The sequence below is a fragment of the Macrotis lagotis genome, chromosome 8 (assembly GCF_037893015.1).
Source record: "Macrotis lagotis isolate mMagLag1 chromosome 8, bilby.v1.9.chrom.fasta, whole genome shotgun sequence".
NCBI lineage: Eukaryota > Metazoa > Chordata > Mammalia > Peramelemorphia > Peramelidae > Macrotis > Macrotis lagotis.
The window spans coordinates 100,338,087-100,364,437 of record NC_133665.1 but is presented as its reverse complement, the minus strand read 5'-3'; the positions used below and the strand labels follow the sequence as shown (position 1 = coordinate 100,364,437).

Genomic DNA, 26,351 nt, shown 5'->3' with positions numbered 1-26,351 from the left:
TCTTGGGGGGGGGGGGGGGGTGTTATATTTACTCTTATAACAAAATTATTATTATAATAGTAATGATAAATTAATGTTCACTTGCAAAAAGAAAGTTCCTAGAAGTATTCAATTTCCACCACCCACTCACCCCCGAAGTTGCCATAGCAATCCTAGATCAAATGATTTGGCGGGGACATTCCTTGACCCTACTTTAATGGTAAGGAAACATGGAGTGTCCAAGGGCAGCAAATATATTTCCAACAACCAGGAGTAGACTAAAGCCTATTGCCAATAAAGAATCACAGGAGAAGCAAAATTCAATATATGACCAAAGGAAATATCTGACATAGAAAGGAGAGAGATGGCCACCAGCGACAAGCCCATACTGCACATAGATGAAGACTGAGAGCCAGGAAGAGCCAATGGAATTGGTGGAAGTGCTCTCATCAAGACCACAGACCAAGGAAAGTAGAGGAAACAACAAGAAGAGACAACAGAGTGTGGAAAGCTTTCTAGAAGAAACCTATTTTTTTTAGATCGGGATCATGTGTGCAAGTTTATTACAGAAAGAATCAGTGCTGAAAAGAGAAGAGGAAGGGGAAAAATGAAGGGGAAGATGGGACTGGGGAGGAGAAAATGACAAATAAACTAATAGCTTCAAAAATGTATATGACATGGAACACTACTGTTCTATTAGAACCAGGAGGGATGGGAATTCAGGGAAGTCTGGAGGGATTTGCATGAACTGATGCTGAGTGAGATGAGCAGAACCAGAAAAACACTGTACACCCTAACAGCAACATGGGAGCAATGATCAACCTTGATGGACTTCACAACTCCATCAAGTTATGCTAATGGTTTCTTATGGGTATTTTAAGTTGTTTCTATCTGGGAGAGAAATCATTTTGCCAACCCCTCCTCCCCCTACTCTTTCCTCCTCAAATACTTAATAATTGCCTAGCTGTGTGACCTTGGGCAAGTCACTTAAACCCCACTGCCTTAAATAAATTTAAAAAAAAAAATTTTTTTAAGTGTGTAAGACACTAGACAGCACCCATTCTGCTTTTACCACAGACTGATGGAAGCTAAGCACTTGGGGTAAATGTAAAGTAGCACCCAAAGTGATTATTAGTTAGTCTTAAGACATTCCCTCTCTTCTAATCAGAATCTGTTCTCAAAAAAGATCTAAAACTCATTCACATTAAAGTAAAAATAACAAAGAGTTGCTTTAAGCTGTACTGCTCCAATTGCCCTTTCTCAAAGTCAAGTATCTTTAACAATACAATGTATACTAGGACAGTGTATTTTCTTTGGCTTATAGGATGAATCAACACAGTGTATAATAAAAAAGTTGTTAGACAACTAATAAGTGTCCAAGTATTCCAGGCCTACTGCTCTAGCTGCTATACCAACAGTTGCCACATGGTGGGGATGTTCTCACAAACAAGAGAAAGAAAAATTAAACAGGTGATCTAGGGGAACCTTTTACTTTGAATTAAACCAAAAATGAGCCTTAAAGAAATGATATGGCTCCGTTAATTCTTCAGTTGGTCAATAGTCAACCATGTACAGTAGGCTAAAACAAAATAGAATATGCTAAGAATATAAGAAAGAGAAACAGTATTCTCAGAATGCAATAAAACTTATTTTCAACTTGAACTTGGAGAATAAGTCTTCATGGAATAAATGGTATTTGAGTTGGCCTCTAAAGGATTCAAATAGGCAAAGGCCAGAGATAGGAGGAAGGGGGGGGTGGAAAAATAATTTTCTCCCAGATAGAAACAACTTAAAATACCCACAAGAAAACATTAGCATAACTGTTGATGAAGTTGTGAACTGATTCAATCTGGAGAGAAAATTAGAACTATACCCTGTGACCTAGCAATGCCACTATTAGGTCTATATGTCAAAAAAGATGAAAAACAAAAAGGAACAGGACCTACATGAACAAGGATATTTAAAGCAGCTCTTTTCTGATAGCAAGGAATTAGAAATTGAGGGATGCCCATCAATTGGGGAATGGCTAAACAAATAGTGGTGTGATTATGATGGAATGCTATCCTGCTATAAGAAAAGATGAGCAGGGGCAGCAACATGGCAAAGTGGATAGAGCACCAGCCCTGGAGTCAGGAGTACTTGAGTTCAAAGACGGCCTCAGACACTTAATGATTACTTGGCTGTGTGGCCTTGGGCAAGCCACTTAACCCCATTGCCTTGCAAAAACCTTAAAAAAAAAGAAAAAAGAAAAGAAGAGCAGTATGCTCTCAAAAAAACTGGAAAGACTTAGATGAGCTGATACAAAATGAAATGTACTGTGTTCAAAATAACAGCAATACTATAGGATGATTGGCTATGAATGATTTAGCTTTTCTCAGCAATATAAAGATCCAAAACAACTCTGAAGCACTTATGATGAAGAATGCTATCCATCCTAGAGAAAGAGTTGGTAGTTTTGGGAATACAGATTGAAGCAAACTTCCTTCTTGAGATTTCTTTTTTGGGAGGGGGGGAATCTATGCTTTCTTTCACAACATGACTGTTATGGAAATGTCTTGCATAACTACACATTTATAAACTGCACTGAAATGAGACGGCATTGGGTTCTTCCCTGGAGAGTCCTTTCTCTGGAGGAATCAAGAGATCAGTGTCCCATAGCTCTTCTCATGGGACAACAGGTTTCTATCTGTGACACAGATGCAGAGTCTATTAATTATCACCTTTGTATTAAATTCTCACTATATTTGATTACCCCACCACATGTATTATGAATAATTTATCTCCTGTGGTTATTAACAGACAGAGCTTTCTGCATCTGCTGTCTGTATTTACCTTCAAAAATCTATTTGGTGCCTCCAGGAAGTCTTCTTAGACTAAGCCTATCCATCTCTAATTGCTTCAACTAACCCTCAGTATTAATGGACACTGTTATATTCCTTACTGTAATGATGCATGTCTCTCATATACTTTAAGTATTTTTTCATATATGCCTGACCCATGTCAAACCAAAACACCTTCAGGATTGGGATCTAGCCAACTCCTCTCAAATTGGGAATTCTGTGCTTCTATCAATTAAGTAGCCAGAACAGGGCATAATATGCAAAGAGAATGTAATCAATATTTACTCATCAAGAAATGGTATCATTTTCTAATCACTGTAGGATCAAGTATATGTGAAACATCCTGTAATTCATACATATGCACAGTCAAGGAAATAGAAGACATAGAAGAAAACATAGTAGATCTGTAGTCAGAGGCTTGGGTTCAAACTCAAGCTCTGCCATGTTCTATCTGACCTCTCTGGGTCTGTTTCCTCATAGGCAAAATGGAGATGATAATATTTATAGTATCTACTCCACAGGATTGTGATGAGGCTCAAAGGAGATAAAAGATGTCAAGACCTCACCCTCTTAAAGATGCACTATATGTGATCAGCTATTGTTAACAGTGATTACTAGACCAGCTCTATAGATCCTTCAATTGTCTCTTTAGTATGAACAGGAGGCATTCTCCAGATTGCTTCTCCCTGAGTGGACAACCAGGTCAAATGCTCCTGAGTGAATCTGTAGTGTCTCCCAACTATAAATTTTATGGCCTACCTACAAAGTTCTATAATCTGTGATCAACAGAGAGAATTGGAATCCAATCCTTTTTTATGGGGAGGGGAGAATAATTTGTTCAAGGACGTAGCAGAGCCAAGAGTCAAACTGGAATCTTCTCACTCCAAGTCTAATAACATTCCTTACCCTACATTAGTCAGGGTTGGTTATCCAGTGATCAAAAGTATTTTTTTTTTAACCTGGGCTACTTTAGGGTTACCTCATTGCTGAGATAATAAAAGAAAGTAGCCCACATCATTGTCCCTTCAACAAACCATTAATAGTTCTACTGGTTTCTGGAACAAGATACTAAGGCCATTAGGTAATAGGGGCAGAGTAGTGCTAGGGGCAAATATTGAGCCGAGGCATCTGTCACTGGTGGTAGCTGGAGCACAAGACCTCCAGGAACTTCTTTTAAAACACAGGAACAGACTATGAGTTGCTGCAATCTGTTTCACTTTGAAGTCAAAAGCTCATGGCTAGACCACGTGCACATATACACAAAAAACAGACTAGAGCATTTTATAATTCATCCCATTACTTGCTGTCCTAATTTAATTCATTCCTCCTTTTCAAACAAAATGAATTTGCTGGAAGCAGTAAGCTATTCCCAGACCTACAAACAACTAAAGAGAGATAAACAACAACTAATTGTGTTCATTTCTGATGAATGGCTTCAGATTCCAGGCAGCAGTAGAATATATAGGTCAAAGAGCTGAGCTCTAATCCAGGTATGATTCTACTTGTCTATATCTGAAATCTCACTATGTATAAAGTTGAAAGAAATGTCATGTTCTTCCATATTTTGTAGGGAAGTGATGAGAACAAATGGGATAACATGCAAAACTACTACTCCCTTTCCCTCGTCTCCCCCCAAAAATTTATCTTATAGGCACAAAAGCACCCCTGTTTCTGAAAATAAACTTTCTGGAATTTCTCTTACAAGGTCAGACCACAGGCAGACTGACCCCAGGACAATGTTCTTGATACCACTGTTTCTCCCCTTTGAGGCTCAATTACCCAAGGGATCAGGAACTTAGTCAGCCTTGCTCTATCTTCCTTCATAAAGCACATCTCTCTAGCCTGGTCTCTTGAATAAAATATCCTGGGCTTTCAAGGACTTTCTTCAGAATCTGATTATTGTAGCCTCTGTGGGTAGCAACTGATCTTTCTCCTTCTATTTTGTCTTAAGAAAAAGTTTAAAGCATATTTGAGCTATCTGACATTGAGAGACTTACAAAATCTTCCATAATGAGAAAAAGATCCACTCTGTTCCATTCCAGAATGGGTGGGGAGACAGGAGGCAGACCAGAAAGGCACTGTCTGAATCTATTCTGGCCGACATTCTCACCCTAAGAACTGGCTACAACAGTCATGAAAAGAAGACCTTTCTGTTCAGAATATAAAAGAAATTCAAACTATTTTCTCTTCTATTATTATTTTTGCAATTCAATTCACAGGAAGTTAATGTGTGTATGTGGGGCGGGGGGGTGGGGGGGACATCAATAAAAGCAGTTCTTGGGAGTGACTAGAGGAACTTTTGGCTGCTACTACTGAGTTCCTGAGAATGCTTCACAGAGTTGCTTGTCAAGGTACTAAGAATTTTAGCTACACTGAACTCATGGAGAAAAATGTAAGTCAACTTCAACCATGTTTTTGGAAAAAGTCAAATCATCAAAATGAAAGTAGTATAGAAGGGACACATATGTTTGGGCTGGTACATGGGAAAAAAATTGCTAGACTTAGAGAAGACTTGGGTTCAAATCCTACTCATACCCTTTACTGGTATGACTAGAGGGCAATTTCATCTTGCTAAAACCTTCATTTCTTCATCTATAAAATTCCTCCTATCTCAGAGGACTATGTAAAAGAGCACTTTATTAAATGTAAAGCACCATAGAAATTTGTACAGTTATTGTAGGAAAACAGTAAGGGAGCTCTTTATTAAGTCAAGAAGAAAATGTCTATGGGTAGTAATACTTACCAATCTGGTTTTCTGGGGGCAAGGTTGGCCAAATCCTAGGGAAAAAGAAATATAACATCAACAGAAAGCAGAGCCCACAGAAAGAACACAGAGGCACATAAGTAAAGGGAAAAAAATCAACATGGTTTCCCATGAACTCTATTCTCTCCAAAAAGGGACACGCTCCAACTACTTCCTCATCATTATAATGAACTGTTCCACTGTATAAATTCTGTAAATAATTTACCACTTGTGTGTTTGTTCACACAAGTAGATGAATAGTGACTATTACCTGTGCTGTATGCTAAGTTCCTAGAAAGAAGGATTTGTATGAGTTTAACTCAATTACTCAGTTCTCAAATAGGGACCAGTGATAAAGATTTGTGATGGGATATCAGAGGGAGAGTCATGGGGAGAGGGAGAGAAGAGAAATATCAGTTCATAGACATACCACTTCCTCAATAATGGGTTCAGGCTTTGCTGCTTCCAGCTGGTCTTTTACTTTCTCTTCCACTAGAAGGAGCAAGAAAACAGCACAAGATAAATGCAGTGACTCAGGCAGGAAGGCAGAGCCAGGCAACACAGGAAGAGGCCCCTGGAAGACACTGCCTCTGGTGATCAGCAGGCACACACAGTTAACAGGCCGTCCCACTGTATTTTTAGCTCTCATGTGGGCTATGGCAGGGGACATCACCTTCTCTCTGTATCTTGTACCAAGGAAATAATCTATCTCACGTGGGGGATTTTGTTACACTGTCCTGCCCTGGGCCCAAGTATCACACAACAGGAGCTGACAAGAGTGTCTTCTTCCTTCCAAGCTTGGACTGCTAGATTCTAAACCTTTTCATAGAAAAATCACCTGAAAAGCAGCAACAAAATGGAGGACTAAAGCGTGGTTAAACCCCAGGAAACATGGCAAATGTTCAAATAAAACACTAGATTTAGAGACAGAGGAATTCAAATCCTGGCTCTGCTACTTACTATCACTATGACCATGGCAAAGTCTTGTAACCTCTAATCCCAAATACCTCCACCTGCAAAACAGGTGAAGCAGGAAAGGGAGTGGTAAAAGCAAGGGTTCAAACCAGATAAGGAAAGCATGGTTAATGGAAATATCATTTATTTTTTGGAATCTCGGTTTGGTTTCTTATTGTGCAATTTTGAGCAAGTCATCCAACCTCTCTGAGTCTTCTTTTCCTCATGTACAACATGAGAAGGCTGACAAGTTCAAAGTTCAAATGGTGATCTAGAAATTCAATGAGAGATAGAGCACTGGCCTTGGAGTCTTCAAATCCGGCCTCAGACACTTAATAATTATCTAACCGTGTGGCCTTGGGCAAGCCACTTAACCCCATTGCCTTGAAAAATCTTAAAAAAAAAAAAAAAAAAAAAAATTCAATGAGAAATTACCTAAAGTGACATTTTCTACACTAGAACTAGACAAAACATTAGCCAAAACCAATGAGTAGAGAGGGGATGGTGTGGGAAGTGTGACAGGAGATATACATTTTTGGACAAGGATCTATTTTCCTATGTAATAAACTAAGTTTATTACAAAGGGATGGCGGGGGGGGGGGGGGGGAGAAGAGAGGTTCTTTCTTTTTTAAAATAGGAGATGCAGGGAGAGAATAGCAATAGTGATGAGCTTCCCCCTACCCCCCCCCCCCCAATAAAAGAAGTAAGAAAGAAAAGAAAAAGGAAGGCCATTGAAATACTTTTTCTGTTCTTTTTTCTTTCAGGCAATTAAGATTTAAATGACTTGCCCAGGGTCACACAGGTAATAAGTATCTGAGATTATATTTGAACTCAGGTCCTCCTATCTTCATGACTGATGCTCTATCCATACACTTGAGTCACCTAGTTGCCCTACCATTAAAAAAAAACAATGGGGAGGGGGGGTGGAGCCAAGATGACAACTGGAGAAGATCTTCTCTTACTCTCTCTCTGATATTTCCAAACTTATAAAATAAGGACTCTAACTAAATTTTTGAAAGACAGAACATACAGAGGGATCCAGTGAGGCAATTCTCCAGCCCAAGGTAACCTGGAAAATAGTGGAAAGACTTGGCTCCACAGGGTTAGGGGTTGGCCACCAGAGTGAAGGAACTAGTCTACTGGAGGCAGCCCCAGGGCACTGGGAGCCAGGGCTCCCAGCAACGGGGTCAGTTTCCTGACCTGCACCCAGGGGAGCACTGGGGACAACTCAGAAGATCAGCAAGGGGACCTCTGCCAGAGCAAGGCCATGACCAGCCCTCAGGGCATTCAGCAGGGTGACTGAGGCAGCCCAGATATAGGAGGAGCTGGTAAGCAGGAGCCCCCAGGCTTGAGTGCTCAGCCTAGGTGGGGAGAAGAGAGACTTCCCAGGTCTATCCTCTGTACCTGGAACAGGACTCTGGGGCTCTGACCCCATTCAGATCCTTATTGCAGTCTAAGCCCTCCCATAGAACAGCAACCCCCCCCCAACTCAGCCCCATGGCAGAGGGGTGCACTTGTGATCATTCACAGACCAGGAGGGAAGACAGAGCTTCACACAGGGAGATCCTTGGGGGGGGGGGGGTCCCAATAACACTCAAAAGCTCAGAAAGTACCCCAAAACTAGGCACAGGCTGGAGAAATGAGTAAACAGAAAAAAAGAGGAACACCATTGAGAAATACTTTGTGATCCCAAGATGGATCAAAATACTCAATCTGAAGATGAGAAAGTCCAAGCTCCTGCATCTAAAGACTCCAAGAAAAACAGAAATTGGCTCAGGCTATGACAGAGCTCAAAAAAGATTTTGAAAATCAAGTGAGGGAGATAGATGAAAAATTTGGAAAAGAAATGAGAGAGATATAGTAAAAACATGAAAAAGAAGTCAGCAGCTTAGTCAAGGAGAGCCAAAAAAAAATGCTGAGGAAAATAACATGTTAAAAACTAGCATAGGTCAAATGGATAAAAGTTCAAAAAGTTATTGAGGAGAAGAATGCTTTAAAAAGCAGAACTGGCCAGATGGAAAGAGAGATAAGAAAGTTCTCTGAGGAAAATAAATCCTTCAGATATAGAATGGAACTGAGGGAAGCTGCTGATTTTACAAGAAATCAAGACACAATACTTCAAAACCAAAAGAATGAAAAATTAGAAGAAAATGTGAAACATCTCAACGAAAAAACAACTGATATGGAAAAGATTCAGGAAAGATAATTTAAAAATTACTGGGATACCTCAAAGTCATGATCAGGAAAAGAGCCTTGACACCATTTTCAAAGAATTCCTACAGGAAAATTTCCCTGATATCCTAGAAGTAGAGGGCAAAATAGAAAATGAGAGAATCCACTGATGTCCCCAGGAAAGAGATTCTAAAAAACCAACCCCCAGGAATATTATAGCCAAGTTCCAGAACTCCCAAGTCAAAGAGAAAATATTACAAGCAGCCAGAAGGGCACAATTCAAATATCATGGAGCTGAAATCAGGATCACACAGGACTTAGCAGCAACTACATTAAAAGCCTGCAGGTCTTGGAATATTCCAGAAGTCATCCAGACTTCTTCCTCCAATATTAAGTTTTGAACATGTCTATTTATGTAACTATGATAAAAGGCTCTACCCAATGTATTGAGAACCACTCTCTCAAAAGGTCTTTAAATATTACATGGTGACCCTACACCATATGAACCATTCAATTATTGCCATCCTTGCTATACATCTTTTTATTGGTAAAAGAGCTTATGGATGACATCTTTTATGACATATTTTTTTCATGTCATCTCTGATGATGTATTATATAGCTTAGCTATGCCTATCATAGTTGCTGTCAATGTCATCCCATCACCATACCACCAAGAACTCAGAGATCACTGCTGAGGATTAATACTTGAAGGCACACATTAATCAAATAGGGCTGCACAATGATGGTGGCACAAAGAGGCTAGAAAGCAAAGGCATGACACTGCATCTCCTGACTCTTTTTTTTTTCAATGCACCCCACTTCCTGGAATTTCTCCCTTATCTCCACCCCCAGCTTCCTTTAAATCTTGGCTAAAGTCCTCACTTTTTTTTTTTAGTTTTTACAAGGCAATGGTGTTAAGTGACTTGCCCAAGGCCACACAGCTAGGTAATTATTATGTGTCTGAGGCCAGATTTGAACTCAGGTACTCCTGACTACAGGGCCAGTGCTCTACCCACTGTGCCACCTAGCTGCCCCTGAAGTCCTCACTTTTGCAAGCAACCTTGCCCAGTCTTTCTTAACCTTACTGCCTTCCCCTCTGGGATTATCTATGATTTATTGTGTGTGTGTGTGTGTGTGTGTGTATCCTAGTTGTACACAGTTATTGGCATGTTATCTCCTAATGAAGACTATGAGCCCTATTTCCACTATTTAAGGATTTGTAATGTGCATGTTTAAAAAGTAATATCAATGCAATGACAGAAATAGGAGGAACTAATAAAACTTGTTCCTCTCTTGTACCACAGTCTACGGATCTGCTTTGATTCGCTTTTCCTACTCACCATTCCAAGTAGATCAAATCCCTCAAAGTTGGGGAGTCAATAAATATTCATCATGTACCTACCATGTGTCCAGTACTATGCTTAACAATGGGAATACAAAAGAGCATAGCAAAGATTACTTTCCCCAAACACCGTAGCAACATTGTGGTGGTGATAACTCCTTTCCCCCCACCCATTCTTTTCTTCTATCAATCCCGTTTCTCCCTTACTTCTGCCACTGCTCCGACTCTACCTGAGGCTGGTTTGGCTTGAGGCACCTTCCTCTTCTTTAGCTCCTCATCCTCAGGAACATAGTTTCGCAATTTGAGTTCCCTGCAAAATCAATCATAAAGAAAGATCATGTTAAAATATTTAATATTCTTTTAATAAAAGCTCCAGAATCTGGAATCCAATGCTCTGGAAAACTCCCAGAAATATGAGGTATGACCAAGATGAAGAACTAACAAAAGAGAAAGAGAAAAAGCAGTTGCAGAGGTAGGAAGAGAACAAGAAAACAGCAACGTCACCAAAAGCTAAAAAGATGAAAACTTCAAGGAGAAGAAAGTGTCAAAAGCTTCAGAGAGAGATCAAGAAAGATGAGGGTTGAGAAAAGATTATTCATTAGATTTGACAATTAAGAAACCAGATTATATTGGATAGACTTTTAGTTGAATGTAAGATCAAAAGTCAGGCTATATAGTGTTAAGAAAGTGAGAGAGTAAAGGAAGGTAAGATATGGAATATTATAGGGATAGATGAATCAAGTGAGGATTTGGTGGGGGATGCAGAGACAAGGATATTATTTGTAGGCAGTAGACAAACAACCAGTAGACTTTGAAAGCCAGAGAGTCTGAAGTAGGGGTAATAGAGAGGGCAAATCTGCTGGAGAAGACAAGAAGGAAAGGAACCACTTGTATAAAAAGAGAGGCTTTCCTTAGCAAGGGCCACAACTTCATATGAGAAAGGGATGAAGGAAGAGGTAGTGGAAGAAGATACCTGACTGATGTGAGATGAAAAGGATAGGAGAAGCAGATGGGAAGGAAAAGCTATGAGAGGTTTGAGGAAGGGATGAAAAGGTTTGGAAAAACCATTGTGGTGAATGGGATAGAAAATTAATTAGGGAGGCATAAAAGGATTGCCCTGTCACAGTGAGGGCTCAGGAGAGTTTATGTAACATAGATCTGTAGAGGATTAAGAAAACAAAGTTTTGTGTTTTTTTATCTGCAGCCTCATTTGGTAGCACATAAGTAGTAATGAAGGTAATGGATAGTGGGAGTAATCCAAGGCTAAGACTTAGCAGGGCAAGATCTTCAAAGAACTTGAAGAAGACAGTATAGAGCTAAACTGGCTCACCAAAGGGTTAAGAAAGGAATGAGAGCACAGCCGGGGGGTGGGGGTGGGGTTGTATAGCCTAGGAAAAGAACTGAGTAGTAAAGAAACTAAATGTCACAAGAAAAGGGTTTGGGGTTGCAAGGCAAAGGAAGAGGCAGAAATGATTGTGATTAGATAAGGGAATCTCAGAGTTCATGAACATCTAAGTGGAGCACTGTGGGCGATGGTAAGACCATGAGTATAACCATCTCTGTGTATAGCTGAGGTTAGGTGAAGATTAGGTCATGGAAAATTAGTTAACTGAAGAACTGTATAGTTAGAGTATTTGAGGGAAAATCAATATGGATAATGAAGTACTCTAGTATGAAGGCAGGACTGTGAAAAAGAGAAATACTGAGTCAGGCACTGAACACATTAAGAAAAGAAAAGAACATCTTGGAAGCCAGTCAATAACAGCTACCAGAATTCTGACTGGATAATAGATATGAATTTCTTGAACTTCAAAGGAGAAATTGCTGTGTGATGGTGACAGAAAGTGATTTTGGAAATGATGATGGATTTCTCTATCTCTCTCATTTATTTAGTCAATTTTTTCACAGATATTGAAAAAGGTAAACCTCAGTTCACTCTGTCCAGATTAATTCAGATTAATAAAGATTTCCTGTATTAATAAGGTTAAAATTCAAGAATGGGATTTCAGCAATTTACTAATATAACTGAAAATAAAGTTCTTAGAGATATAATCTAGGCAAACAGTTCATCAAATGCACCAAAGGACACTGATCCCTAAAGCTTTGGGGTTTTCCCTCCTTCTATAGTTTAGAAGACAAAATCATCAGTGGCTGTGAGGAATTTAAAATAATCACTGTTTTTTAGACTGATTCTAATAGGATATTTGATCCTCTGTGCACTCTTCAGTATACTTTTTCAGGGTGAAGGCTTGGCCTGTGTCTAAAAATCAGTGTCTCTAAAGTTTACTCAGTAATGGACTTATTACAAGATGTAGCCCTCCAAAAACAAAAATAAAAAGAACAAAATCAATCAGTCAGAAAATATTTATTAAGCTCCTTCCAAGTTATAGGCAATGTTCTTAGCAATAGGGATAAAAAGAAATAACAAACTGTCCTTGCCCTCAAGGAGCTTATTCTCTAATGGAGAAAACAACATGCAAACAAATATATACAAAGCAGTTATATATATATATATATATATATATATATATATATATATATATATACACATACATATACATAACAGGAAATAATTACCAGAGGGCAGGCACTGGAAATAAGAAATTGGGAAGGTTTCCTGTGGAAAACTGGATTTTAGTTGGAAATTAAAGGAAGCCAGAGAGGTCAGTAGTCAGAGTAGAAAAAAACTGGAAAAGTAAGGAGGTGCTTGGTTAGGAAAGAGGTTTAAAAACCAAACAGAATTCTGTATTTGCTCCTACAGGCAATAGGAAATCACTAGATTTAATGAATAGAAGTGATATGATTGGGCCTGAACTTTAGGAAAATCTTTCATGGCTACACAAAGAATGGAGTAGAGGGAGACTTGAAGTCAGGCAGACCCATCAGAAGGTTACTACAGTAATTAAGGCAGGGTTGTCTCAAAGTCATAGAAGAGAAGGGGGGCAGATTCTAGAGATGTTGCAAGAGACATTGACAGATCATGGCAACAGCTTGGATATGGAGGTGAGATAGTGAGAATTCCAGGGTGACTCCTGGTTGTGAGCCTGAATGACAGGAAGGATGGTGTTGCCCTCTATAGTAAGAGGGAAGGTAGTAGAAGGGAAGGCTTAGAAGGAAAGATAATGAGTTCTGTTCTGGATATCTGAAAGGCAGCTAGAGGTTCTGAGACTGGAGGTCAGCAAAGAGATTGGGACAGAATGATCAGCACAGAATCCATGGGAACTGATGGAATCACCAAATAAAGTAGTATAGAGAGAGAGAAGAGGGTCCAGGACAGAACTCTGAGGGACACCACTTGATGGACTGCATGATCCAACAAAGGATCCAACAGAGGAGACTGAAAGGGAAAAGTCTGATAACAATGAGGAAAATCAGGAGAGAGGTATCCTGAAAACCTAAAGAGAAGAGAGTATCAAGGAAGAGTATTATCAACTGGGTCAAAAGTTGTAGAGAATGAGGACTGAGAAAAGGCCATTGGATTTGGCAACCAGATCAGTGGTAATTTTGGAGACAGCAGTTTTGGTGGAATGATAAGGACAAAAGAGTCTAAAAAAAGTGAGAAGAGAGAAAGTAAAGATGTTTAATTTGTCGATTGTCTTTTCAAGAAGTTTAGTTATGAAGGGCAGAAAAAATAAAGGATAAAAAGGATAAAAACTGTATAGAAGAAACCCAAGTGAGGGTTTTTTAAGGTTGAAAATTCTTAGGCAGAGTGACTATTTTAAATTCTCCACAGTCACAGCTATTTATGTCAAATGAATGAAAATTGTTCTCTGGAACAACCTGGAAACAAAGGCTTCAATGCCATTTCTGCTGACCTGAGTCAGGAAGACAAAACGAAAACTACTAGAAATTTAGACAGACTTTGATCTGAGACACCCCCAGAAAACAGAAGGACAGAGAGAGACCTTACAATGAATTCTAATTCATAGAAATCTATATGGAAAAGCATTAAAGGGTGGGGGGGGAGATTTGGAGTAAGAGCACTGAGGTTTCTAACGTAGAACTTGTGAGAGTTTGGGGAAGCCATCTGACTTTCCTCATAAAATGAAAACCTTGTCTTAATGTACAAATAGTAAATCTTCCAAAAGAGGCCTCTTGTTCTGTTTTCTTCCCAGTCTCTCCATATTTCCTCTATTATGGTTCTAAAGCTTTTCTTGGAGAAAGCTAAAGATACTATTTTAATGGTATATACTAATGGAAAATACACTGAACTGGGTGGCAAAGATCAAGATTTTAGTCCCATATTAGACTACAGTTGTGTGACCTTAGGTGTAGTCACTAATAATTTCTCTAGGTCTCAGTTGCTTAAGTGAGCTGAAGTGGTTGAATCTTAGATCTTGTCATGGAGCCTATAATTCTAAAATAAAAGGCTCAGGTACATCAAAAACGATGAGACAATAATTTCTGGCTATTTCTCAAAATTTTCACACAGAGGTGCTTCACTAATCAAATGAAGACAATATATTTAAAGTACTTCACAAATTTAAGGTACTGTTTAATAGCAGCTATTACTGTTATTACCATTATCCCCTCCCCCCAGTCCCTCAAGTTATTTCTGGAAGTCAATGTGGAAATGTTCCATGGATGGAAAATTATAAGAATGTCTTCAAGAGGCATATCTCCTATCTGATCATGCCTCCAACATTCTCCATTTTCTTTGTTATTATTATTTCCCTAAACAGATTTGTCAAACAGCCCTTCTTCTTGTCTCTTTCCTGGAAAGGAATCTCAAAGTCTCTCATATTCTAAATCTAACATTTCACTAATGTTATGAAAATAATAGGCAGAGAGCAAATAGTTAAATTTTACACTTTTCTATGCTAACCTCGAGAATCCTGAAAATTCTCATGTCATAGGAAAAACTGTCTTGCACCATGCACCATGCACCATTCCTGGGAAGTTTGTTTACCATCCCTGATAAAGTTCTCCACCCCCCACCAGACTTTGGGTTGATAAAAACTATCTTGCATACCTTTATCTTGCCAACTATATATGACACCCAGTCCTGACACCAGAAGGATCCTAGAAGGTTGGGGAGATAGAGCCTAGAACCCACCAAAGAATATCAAGATAGCAGACTGCTATCCAAAGTGATGCTTTTTTACCCAAAACCAGCTAATTACCTTGAGCATCTGGACACACTATGCCTGCACTGACCCCAATCCGTTCCAGCCCTGTTTCCCTTTATAAGCAATAGCATATCCCACCCCCATTAGCTACTTATTCCGACTATATGTTATATATGTCTTTTATATTTCTGAGTCTTTCTCATGAAATCATTCACTACTCAAACCCCTAGATTTCATTACTATCAATAATAAAATGGGCCCCTGAATGACAATACATAAAATAATGATTGGTTTTGGTTCAGTTAACTGAATGCTCAATCAGAGGAATTAAGAAGTTATTGATCACACCATACCCTCTGGTTTGTATTATTTTTAAATTAAATACTGCTGACAAAGTATTTCCTGAGAAGCCACCCAAGGGGCAAGGCTCTTTATAACTCAAACCACAGAAACGGGCATAACTACCTTGATCCTAGGAAGTGGTGCTCAAAACATCCCAACTCTGAATCCTGGCTTTGTCCACTGCATGCCCACTATCATGCTGGCAAGCTCTTCACTCAACTCTTAAGTATTAGCACATGTCATAAGTTCTCAACAAATGGAGTCTGAAATGATGGGTTAATTAATTCATCAATAAACATACATTAAGTACTGACTGAGTGCCCCAGGTCCTTTTCTAAAGCCTAAAAAAACAAAGGCAAAAATTGAGCAATCTACTTTTAAGCTCAAATTCTATGGGGGGAGGGAAACAACATGTTTATCCATCAGTATGTAAAATACATAACATAAAGAGAAGACAAATGTTTCATGGGAAGTACAGCTGAAAATCAAGAAAAGTTCATGCAAATCTCACCTCAGCAATTCCTCAGTTTTGAAGAAAACAAGATACAACCAAGTAGAGGGAGGCATGGGGAAGCAGCTAGTACAAAGGCTTGACAACAAGCAAAGGGAATGTGAGAACATTTAGAATACAGTTTAGTTGGACTGTAGGGCAGGGGTAGAGTGGGGGAAGGAGTAATGTATAATTAAGAATAAGAAAGTTCAGAAAGATCATACACATAGACTTAACAGGGCCACAAGCAACAATACCATAAATCAAGTAACTTCTCAGTATTCTCTTCTCTGTATATATCAAGTAAATACCACTTATTTTTAAGTTGAATCAGAACAATGTACATAATGAACACAATAATATAAAGGAAAACTTGGAAAGTTTAAGACCTTTGATAACTACAATAACCAACCTTGTCTCTAGAGAACTGAAGATGAAATATGCTATCCAAAAGGGTAACAGACTTATGGCAAAGAATGAGACACATATCTGGATTTAGGAAATGGGTAGATTTGTTTTACTTGACTATGCTTATTTGCTACAAAGATTGCATGTTTCTTCTTGCTCATGAGGAGGGAGGGAAAGATGGATAGATAAATGGAAAGGAGGAAGACAAGTCACTGCATTATTTTTTTAATGTACAAAAAGAAAAGCATGGGAGTTCAGAAGGAAACAAATAGGACAACTTTGAAAGTAGCCTGCTGAATTTATTACATACTTTTTTAAAAAACAGGACAGCTAGGTGGGGCAGGGGATAGAGCACCAACTCTGGAGTCAGGAGTACCTGAGTTCAAATCCAGCCTCAAACACTTAATTACCTAGCTGTGTCACCTTGGGCAAGTCATTTAACTCTATTGCCTTAAGTAAATAAAAAAACTAAAAATAAAAAAGAGAAAAACCAAGCTTTATGTAATTAAAGCTCAGTTTCACATGTAATTTTTTCCTATTCTAATTTGTATATATAAAGGCTAGAAAATTCATATTTTTCTGTTCTTAAAAGTAAATAGTGCTAAGTATTTGTAAAGTTTAGAATTTTAAAAAAATTAGACACAAGAATTCTAATCAAGGCAAAGACCATTAAAGTCCAGAAGATTTACGAAACATTTATTCAGAGCACTCATTGGAGAGACATACAATTTTAGACATAACAATATTCAGACACGAACACTATATTAACTATTTACAAAGATGGGTTTTTATTGGAGAGGCCAAGACTGTGGAAAAGGGGTTGAAGGCAGTAAATTAAAAAATTAAAATAATTAGAGGGGATTAATTAAAAATTAAAAATAAAGAAGGGAGGAGAGGGAAAAAGGGAAGTTCAAAGGGGACCACAAACAAACATGGCAATATCATCCATAACTTTTAAATCAGAGATTTCACAGTTAGCCATATATCCAAGGAGGTCACTTGCAAAAAGAAAAGACCTTTATACAACTAAATATTTAACAGAAGTACTTTTTGTAGTAGCAAAGAACTAGAAACAAAGATGCTGATCAACTGAGGATGAGCTAAACAAATGGTGGTACATGAATGCAATGGAATATGAAAACTATGCTTTGAAAAATGATAAACATGAAGAATCCAGATTAGTATGAAAAGACTTCCATGAATTAATGCAAAGTGAAGCAAGCAGAGTCAAGAAAACAACATACACAATGACTAATTTATCATATAAATGGAAAGAATAACCTCCATGGAACAAGCAAAAATTTATTTTGCAAAATGACAAAAATCAAAGAAGAAATGAAAAAAAAATTCCTTCTCATTCCTCTGAATAGGTGAGGAGTCCACAGGTGTGAAATATCACATATCAGATTTTTTTTTGATGATTGATGCATTTTACTAAGTTTTTTTCTTTCTTTTTTTAAACTCTTCTGTTGTATGGGATGATAAAAAGCAAATGATATCAATGAAATCCTATTTTTACAGCAAAGAAGTTAGCAAAGGAAGTTCACAGACAAACAGAGCTATGCTGACACTACTAAGTTTAATGTAAACTTTAAAAAAACAAGCTAAACATAATAGACTCACATTACCATATATAAAAGTGTTTGATTATTTCATCATTTTTTTTATAATTCCCCTTCTATGTACTTCCCCTTTGCCCCCTTTGCCACAAGGGGAAGCATAATCCTTTTTATACCTCTAATTCAGTCATCTGGTGTCAGTTTGTTACTCTAATTTTTAGAGGTAGAATCTCAGGGGCAAATATGTCAGGAATAAGAACATGCACAGCTTGAAGGAAAACTTAAAAATAAAAGCTCTAATCTGATCTCAATAACTCAGTTAAATATTCCTCATCACCCTGACTTTTCTCACAACTGCTCAACCTTGATGAAATGTCCCACACCCCAAGAGATCAAGGTTTATTTACCCCAAAGCATCATGCACCTTTTTCCAGACTTCTTCCAGACAGAAACCCCCAAGTCAGAACAAGTTCCTAACTGCTCTCTAGAAACATCAAAATCTTTTTGTCCATGAGCCAGTGTCAGGGTTTCATAGCCCCTCCTTTAGGTCTTTTTATAGCTCAGGAAAAATAGAAGACTCAGAAGCAGTCTTGAAAGTAAAGGAGCTGAGGCATTTCTACTGAAACATGGCACTGTAAAAAAACAAATTTCTGATAAACTGTGCCTTTTAATCATCCTTCCCCAATCTGAACACCAGATAACAAAAGGCAGGAGAGATGTACACAATCCTTTTTACTTCCTCTATTATGGGCTCCCAGAGACAGGCAGTCTTTCTTCTAGCTGACAAGTTTTAATTTCCTCTGATTTCATCCTGTGACTTTTGTCCTTTCTGGCTCCCAAGCAGTATATAGGAAGACAAACTAGAGAACAGAATAAGAATAAGTCATTTTGCCTTTCTATTATCTCAGAGAGACAAAGAGTCTAAGGACTAAGTGTAAATGATAAGGTTTAGTTTAAGGATTATAAATGAGCCAAGTTATCTGATCCAAAGGCACCAGACAAGGTTACTTGGGGAACATCAATCAAGTACTCTCTTCAGCATATTCTATTCCCATTCCCCTCTTCTCCTTAATCCCCTAACTTTCTAACAATTAAAGAAACTTTTTATCAGATGTCTCAAAAGAATAGGCTGTTGGGAGGTAATGTTTTCTCTGTTCCTAGTGGCTTTTAAGCAAAGGCTGTATGTCCTTTTGTAAGGGAGGCTACATGAATAGATTGGACTCAATGACTTATAAGATTCTGTGACTGTTAACTACCTTAACCCCGACATATGAAAATTCACAGTAAGAATGGGTACAAGTCAGTCAAGAGTTAACACCTTGAAATCAGAATGTCATTGAGTTTAAGAGTCATATTTACCAAGGGGGTGTAATAGGGGCCTCTGTTTACTGCTCCTGTAGGCAGCTGCCAAGAAATAGTTCATAAGTCAATCAATAAAAATTCCAGGCCCCAGGGAATAAGAGATATTCCACAAATAGGAGCACCAAAGCCTAAAAAAACTGTCCCAAATGGAAAAGGTCAGCTACACTAAATTTTACTCAGAAGAAGAAAAATATTTAAAATAATCTACAAAACCTAACAGGTTCATAATGTTGGATGTCTCAATTGTATTACACATGCTAAGTGCACAATTACGAGAAGAAAAGTCAAGAAGTGAGAATTAGCTCCAATCTGCTCCTATTTCCAAGGTCAGAACAGGGAGAGCAGAGAAAGAGGCAGAACTAAGTACAAGTTTCAGCAGGTCTTGGAAAATAAAGAGGGGGAGGTGGGGGGGGGGGGACAAAACATGCACTTTCTTCTAATATGTGTTGTCATTAATCCCTCATTTCACGGTCTAAATCAAAATAAATTCTTTTAGAAAAGAAATGGTTTGTATCTGTCTTTGGTCTACTTCTGAAGCATTTTCTGGTACCTTTCCCTACACTCAGTAAAGCCTAAATAAATTGTGCAAGTGGCCAAGAATTAGATACACAAATATTCCTAGTGATTCCCAAAGGCTGTAACGTAATGGTTGAAAATGGCATGGACATAGTTTCTTTTCTGGGCCTCTCAAGAGTTTCTGGGGAGGATCTGAAACACATGCAACAGGGTCTAGCTATATGTAATATAGCTGTGATTCTATTCACACCCTCATCAACTTCTGATAGAGCTGATAACACCTGTTCTGTCTATATTAGTACCTTATCTCTCAACACTCAAATTAAAAGATAGTATCTTTCAAAACAAATTGTTAGGTTTTTGAGAAAAATTTGCAGTGCGAGAAGGGCCTCCCTGAAACAGGGATGCTTAAACTACTAGTTAATCTCCAACCCAAGAAGATCAGGGTTTGGAAAGTCCAGTGATTTTATCTGGCTCTAGGACAGCCCCTCCCCGCCCAGAATTCCTGTGGTATGGGAAGTCCCCAAAGGCAATAAGCAGCACACCGAAGGCCCACTCCCCCCTACAAAACCAAAACCAAAACACTCTATTCTAATGTCAGCAACTGGCTTCTCAGAATCACCATATGCCATTACAACCTCAGTGAACAAAAAAAAAAAAAAATTTTTCAGGGAAATTAAAAAATAGGTCATATGGTAGAAAAACTAAAGGATCAGAAATCAAGGTGATCTGATTCTAATTGGGGAAACACTTCTTTTCCCTGACCTGTAAAATAAAGGAACTAGATTTGATGATCTGTAATGATCTTTTCAGCTCTAATATGTCTATAATTCTAAAATTTTATGACTGAAAGGGACTATCCATGAGACATTAAGCCCCATTCCCCTACTAACTGTACACTACTGCAGGTCAAACAACAATGCCAAGAGTGCCTGTGTACCAAAAGACAAAGAAAAATGGCTTTATGGCATTCCTCAACAGTAAAAATGTTTAAGGGTCGACTAAGGTTGGTAGCCCCTAACACTAAGTTCTTTCTATTTATGATTTTTCTAGTCCAATAAATATAATGTTTACAGGCAACTCTTTTGCACGGTTTTACTAACATTGAAAACTCAATATATCGAAAATATATCCCATAATATGTCCCTTTTCCATCTTTTCTAAATTCCTCTTGTCAACTATAGCCTAAGCTATGGGAGAGCCTTTGGGTCCAAAAGAAACTAAAGAGAAAATGTGATAAGAGGTACCAGTAGCTGGAATTTTTTTTAATTTTATTTTCTACCTCTCTTCCTTCCCTCCTCCCTCCCCATGACAACTTGATATAGGTTATTCACATACAGTCATTTAACATATTTCCATACTCCTATTTGTCCTTTGCTTTCAAAAAAGAACATGACACCAAGGAGGTGATGCCATGACATGCATATGAGTTAGATTTGAGTGAGGGGGTGTTGTGCTAAGTCACCACCTCGCTTTGTCTTCTAGAATCTGGGTGAAATGGTCATATATGAAAACAGGATAAATGGAGATAACCCCGGATACAAGGCAATAAGGGTTAAGGGACTTTTGCCTTGCAAAAACCTAAAAAAAACAAAACAAAAATAATAGTACTCCATCACAGTCAAATACCATAATTTGTTTAGCCATCCCCCAATTAATGGGCATCTGCTAATTTTCCAATTTTTTGCCACCAAAAAAAGAACTGCTATATTTTTGTACATGTGGATCTTTTTCCCTTTTTTATGATATCTGTGGTATACAGACCTAGTAGTGGTATTACTCAATCAAATGATATGCACAATTTGATTTCCTTTTGGGCATAAACTGCTCTCCAGAATGGTTGTATCAGTTCACAACTCCACCAACAGTGCATTAATGTCCCAGTTTCCCCACGTTCTCTCCACTATAAATCATTTCACTTTTTTGTCATTTTATCCAATCTGATAGATAGGAGGTGGTATCTCAGAGCTGTTTTAATTTATACTTCTCTTATCAATGGTGATTTAGAGCAGGGCTGTCCAACCTTACTTTTAAAGTTTTTTGAAACAACAAACAATGGGGGAAGCTAGGTGGCGCAGTGGATAGAGCACCAGCCTTGGAGTCAGGAGTACCTGAGTTCGAATCTGACCTCAGACACTTAATAATTACCTAGCTGTGTGGCCTTGGGCAAGCCACTTAACCCCACTGCCTTGAAAAATCTAAAAACAAACAAACAAAAAATATATTTTGATTTAAAGCATTTAATAAACCCATAGGGGACTAAATAAAATCACACTGTAGGCCACATTTTGGACATCCTTGATTTAGATTCTTTCATATGGCTAGAGAAAAGTTTAATTTCTTCATCTGAAAACCATCTGTTCATATCCCTTTGACTATCAATCAGGGAATGACTTTTATAATTATAAATCTGACTCAGCTCTCTCTATATTTTAAAAATGCATCCTTTTGTGGGGCAGCTAGGTGATGCAGTGGATAGAGCACTGGCCCTGGAGTCAGGAGGACCTGAGTTCAAATCCAGCCTTAGACACTTAATAATTCCTAGCTGTATGGCCTTGGGCAAGCCACTTAACCCCATTGCTTTACAAAAAAAAAAAAGGCCCTTTCTCAGAAGAAACACTAGCTGTGAAAACTGTTTCAGCTGGTACTTTTAAAAAAAATAATAAAGGCAGTCAAGGAACCAAGCAACTTTTCTGTAGCACATCATTCATTTTGAACTTTGGATGTTCTCTAATAACATTCCCCCCCTCCTTTAAGATTCCCCTAGAGTCAAGAGAACTTTTGCTGCAGAAACAGAAGTATATTGTGATCTGCCCCCAGGACAATCTAGGGTCCTCACATGTTCCAGTGAATCCTTTAATGGTTCACTCATTTTCTTCAGATTTCAGGGCTGTGGTAAAGAAACTAGAACCCAATGATCCAAATTTTCAGGCCAGAGCTCTTTCTACTACAGCACATCTTGATTAATGCTTCTTCAATTATTTGCCTGCACTTTCTTTCCCATACTTGGTGATAAGATTTACTAGGTATGACCAGGGAAGAGAGAGGATAGTAGTCTTCTTATCAACAAGCTGCCACTTCAGAATTTCTCTCCTAAGCCCCCAATCCACCTCTCTCATTTTCATAAACACACAAATGCAACACAACCATCAGTCCAGTCAATGAGCATGGTATCTCATATGATCCAAAAATATTCAGAAGTAACAAATGACTATTTTTTTTTACTACAAAAGTTAATAAATAATTCCAGTATGTCAGGTTATCATGAAAGTCTCACAACCACTAAAATGCAGCCACTTGGGATAAATGGGCTGTACCAACTGTACCAAAAACAGTCCTCTTGAGTTTTCAGAAAGAAAAAATTACCAGGTAATTAACACCTTAGAGGGTTTGGAAACCTGGGTAGGGCTGGGCTGGCTCTAAGTGATATTGAATCAGCAATTAAAGTCCCACAAAAAGAACTTGAGAGTAGAGACTTTTCAGAAACTTAAAGTCATATGCTTAAATGGTTGAGAGATTTCAATGTTAATAAAAAGAAAAGTGGTACAATTTGGCCTATAGCAAATAATATCCAATTTGATATGTGAAACTATTGTCCAAGGGCCTAATCTGAAGAGCCTTATGTTCAGTTATCCTCCCCTTAATCAAATGAGAAAGAAAAAAAGACAGAAGTTGAGACAAGCCATAGGAAAAACATACTTCAAGACCAGTCACAACTGCATGAATCTCTCTGCTTACAGTTAGCATGGCTAAGCTATCACTGGAATGGACTATCAGAACTTGGATAGGATCTAAAGCAGTGTCCCTGCTATTTGCCTTGCCCCAGCATAAGCCTTCCATGAGCTTGATCTCATTAAGACATAAATTCTTTTCAGACACAGCCCAATGCTGAATCATAATTGTTAGGTAATGACTAAGAGCTGAAACAAAGCAAAAACAATTATAACCATGGATCTGCATTTCTGGGGTTAATTTTCAAGCACAGATCAAACCTCCCTCCCTTTCAGATTCCATAACCTATGAAGCTAAAATCAGAGAATTACAGAATGTTAAAGGTGATGGTAGAAATCTTAGATTTATGAGATCATGTAGTCCAACCATTTCCTTTAACAGGTAAGAAAACCAAAACCCAGAGCAGATAATATCCATAACAAAGTATCCCTGAAGAAAAGAGGGTTTTGCATAGTGTACAACAGTTACCACAGAAAAGGGAAAAGCTATACTATTAGCAGGATTAGTCAGTCATAAACACAATATTTTCTATACTTATTGTAGACTTTCAGAAAGTTCTTACAACACAACAGTTGAGGCAAAACAATGAGGCAAAGCTAATTATTGGAGGAGAAAGGAAAAAACTGTGGAGGATGGTAGGAATCAACAGGTATAGAACCTAAAACATAATGGGAAAAGGTGTAGTTAAGGTCACAGTTAAGGAAACTAGCTTAAATAGACTGCCTTGTTCTCTTGGAATGCAAATTCTATCTAGGTAAGGGGGCTATACAATGTTGGCCTGGAAGGAAATATGCTTCCCCCAAAAACATTAATCCTAAATATTCAATCTTTTGGATGTGGACAACATGCACAGCACATGATCCCAACTAATCTTGGCACAGTGGATATTGAACTGGTCCTGGAGTCAAGAAGACCTGAGTTCAAATCCAACCTCAGACACTTTAATAATTGCCTTCCTGTGTGACCTTGGGCAAGTCACTTAACCCCATTGCCATAAATAAATAAAGAAATGAATGAATAAATAAACAAACAAATAAATAAAGTGAATACAATCCAATATTCCAATCATCCAATTGCTTACTCTGCAATATCACACCTTCCCCCAGAGCCAGAAGAAATAATACTTAATCTGCCACTTCCAAACAATCTACCCAGTTAGCCAGAAGTGGTAAAGTTCCATGAAACATTGGCATCCTTAAGCCTCAAGGGAAAAGGGGATGGGGGAGAATGGAATAATACACCTACCTACAAACAAGAAAGACACTAAGCTTGGTTAAGTGTCTCTGTACCATACACTAGCACTAGTTCTGATTGTTAATAATTCACTGACTTTAGTTGATACCAGAATCACTGAATCATGGAGACTGTATAATTCATCTAGCCCTCCCATACTTAACATATCCTATATACCATATCTCCAAATACTTATAAATACCATAGAAATTTTCCAGGGGCAGCTAGGTGGCGCAGTAGATAAAGCACCAGCCCTGGAGTCAGGAGTACCTGGGTTCAAATCCCATCTATGACACTTAATAATAAATTACCTAGCTGTGTGGCCTTGGGCAAGCCACTTAACCCCATTTACCTTGCAAAAAAACCTTAAAAAAAATTCTGAGATAAAAACTAATCTTAATAGTATTTGATGTTTCAACAGCATTTTCTATTAAGAACAAAAGCAAATTATAAGAAATGAATAATTTCTCATATCTCCATAGGTTGAATTTGTATTGCAAATTCTAAGATAGATTTTGATCTCCTAATCTCAATACAAAATGACATGTGGCCATGTACATCCACTCTCTAGAGGTAGGATATGGTTTACAAAGTGACACCAAGAAAGACACTGGAGGAAGGAATAGGGGGCTTCTCAACTTTCCCAAAAAAGTAGCCAAAGGCAATTTTGCTCTATTCACAACGAACATACATTCCAGAGGTCAAAGGGGCCTACTAATGTTTAACTTCAGAGAATACTGATCATGGTTCCAAGTCCATCAAATGATATGTTTAAATTGGACTAGTAATCAAACCTCCCCCTCCTCCCTCGACTAAGTAAAAAGCAATGTGAGTAGATTTATATGGCACTTTAGAGAAAAAAGTGATGGGTTCAGAAATAATATAATTATGTGAGAAAGAAATTTAAATATATTAAAGAAACAGAGCAAAGTCACAGTACATTCTGTTTTCATGGTCAGGAAAAATAAATTATATTCCAAAATGCAAGTGTAATGTATTTGGCTCTCTTACCTAGAAATAAATAAGACTCTCAACTCTCAAGTCTGTCACTTTCATGTTATTGCCCTTTAGTATCACCTGTCCTACATGTCTGCAAGGACTGGGTTTCAAATGGCAGCAAGGTGGAAAAGAATCATACCTTATTCATAATTCACTGTCCTCTCCTTGTCTCTGCCTTTCTGAAAAGGCTCATCTACCTTCTGTTAGGGTTCACTTACATGCTTTGGTACAGCAAGGTAACATTGTAAACACTTCTTCCTTCCTTCCCATGCTGCCTTTAAGTCTGAGGGGATTACAACAGAAAGGAAGTGGTGAACAGTCAAAAGCACGATGACAGGTTTGTAAGCACATAGAAATTTAACCTTAATGCCATTTAAAAGGATATATAGAAGAATTGGATTTTTGAATTTTGAATTTTACAATTTTTCCTCCACCCTCCCATTCCCCAACAGAAGGGGAAGTCTGATAAGTTATACATTGTTTTCATGCTACACATTTATCGAAATTCATTGTGTTGGGAGAGAAATCATATCCTTGAGGAGAAAATAAAATATTAGAGACAGCAAAATTACATAGCACAAAAGATATTTTCCAAAAACAAATTGAAGATA

The 26,351-nt window shown here is 38.1% G+C and overlaps 1 protein-coding gene across 2 annotated transcripts in view; it reads right to left on the bottom strand.

Moving 5' to 3' along the window:
* The window catches only part of CCDC12 (coiled-coil domain containing 12), a 182,951-nt gene that overhangs the window by 13,560 nt on the left and 143,040 nt on the right, over positions 1-26,351 (bottom strand). For both annotated transcript variants that reach the window (XM_074197754.1, XM_074197753.1), the window contains exons 3-5: positions 10,261-10,340; positions 5,993-6,054; positions 5,563-5,597 (exon numbers count right to left, since the gene is read on the bottom strand). In XM_074197754.1, the coding sequence (XP_074053855.1) occupies positions 5,563-5,597; positions 5,993-6,054; positions 10,261-10,340 (177 nt within the window). The remainder of the gene's footprint in view (positions 1-5,562; positions 5,598-5,992; positions 6,055-10,260; positions 10,341-26,351) is intronic.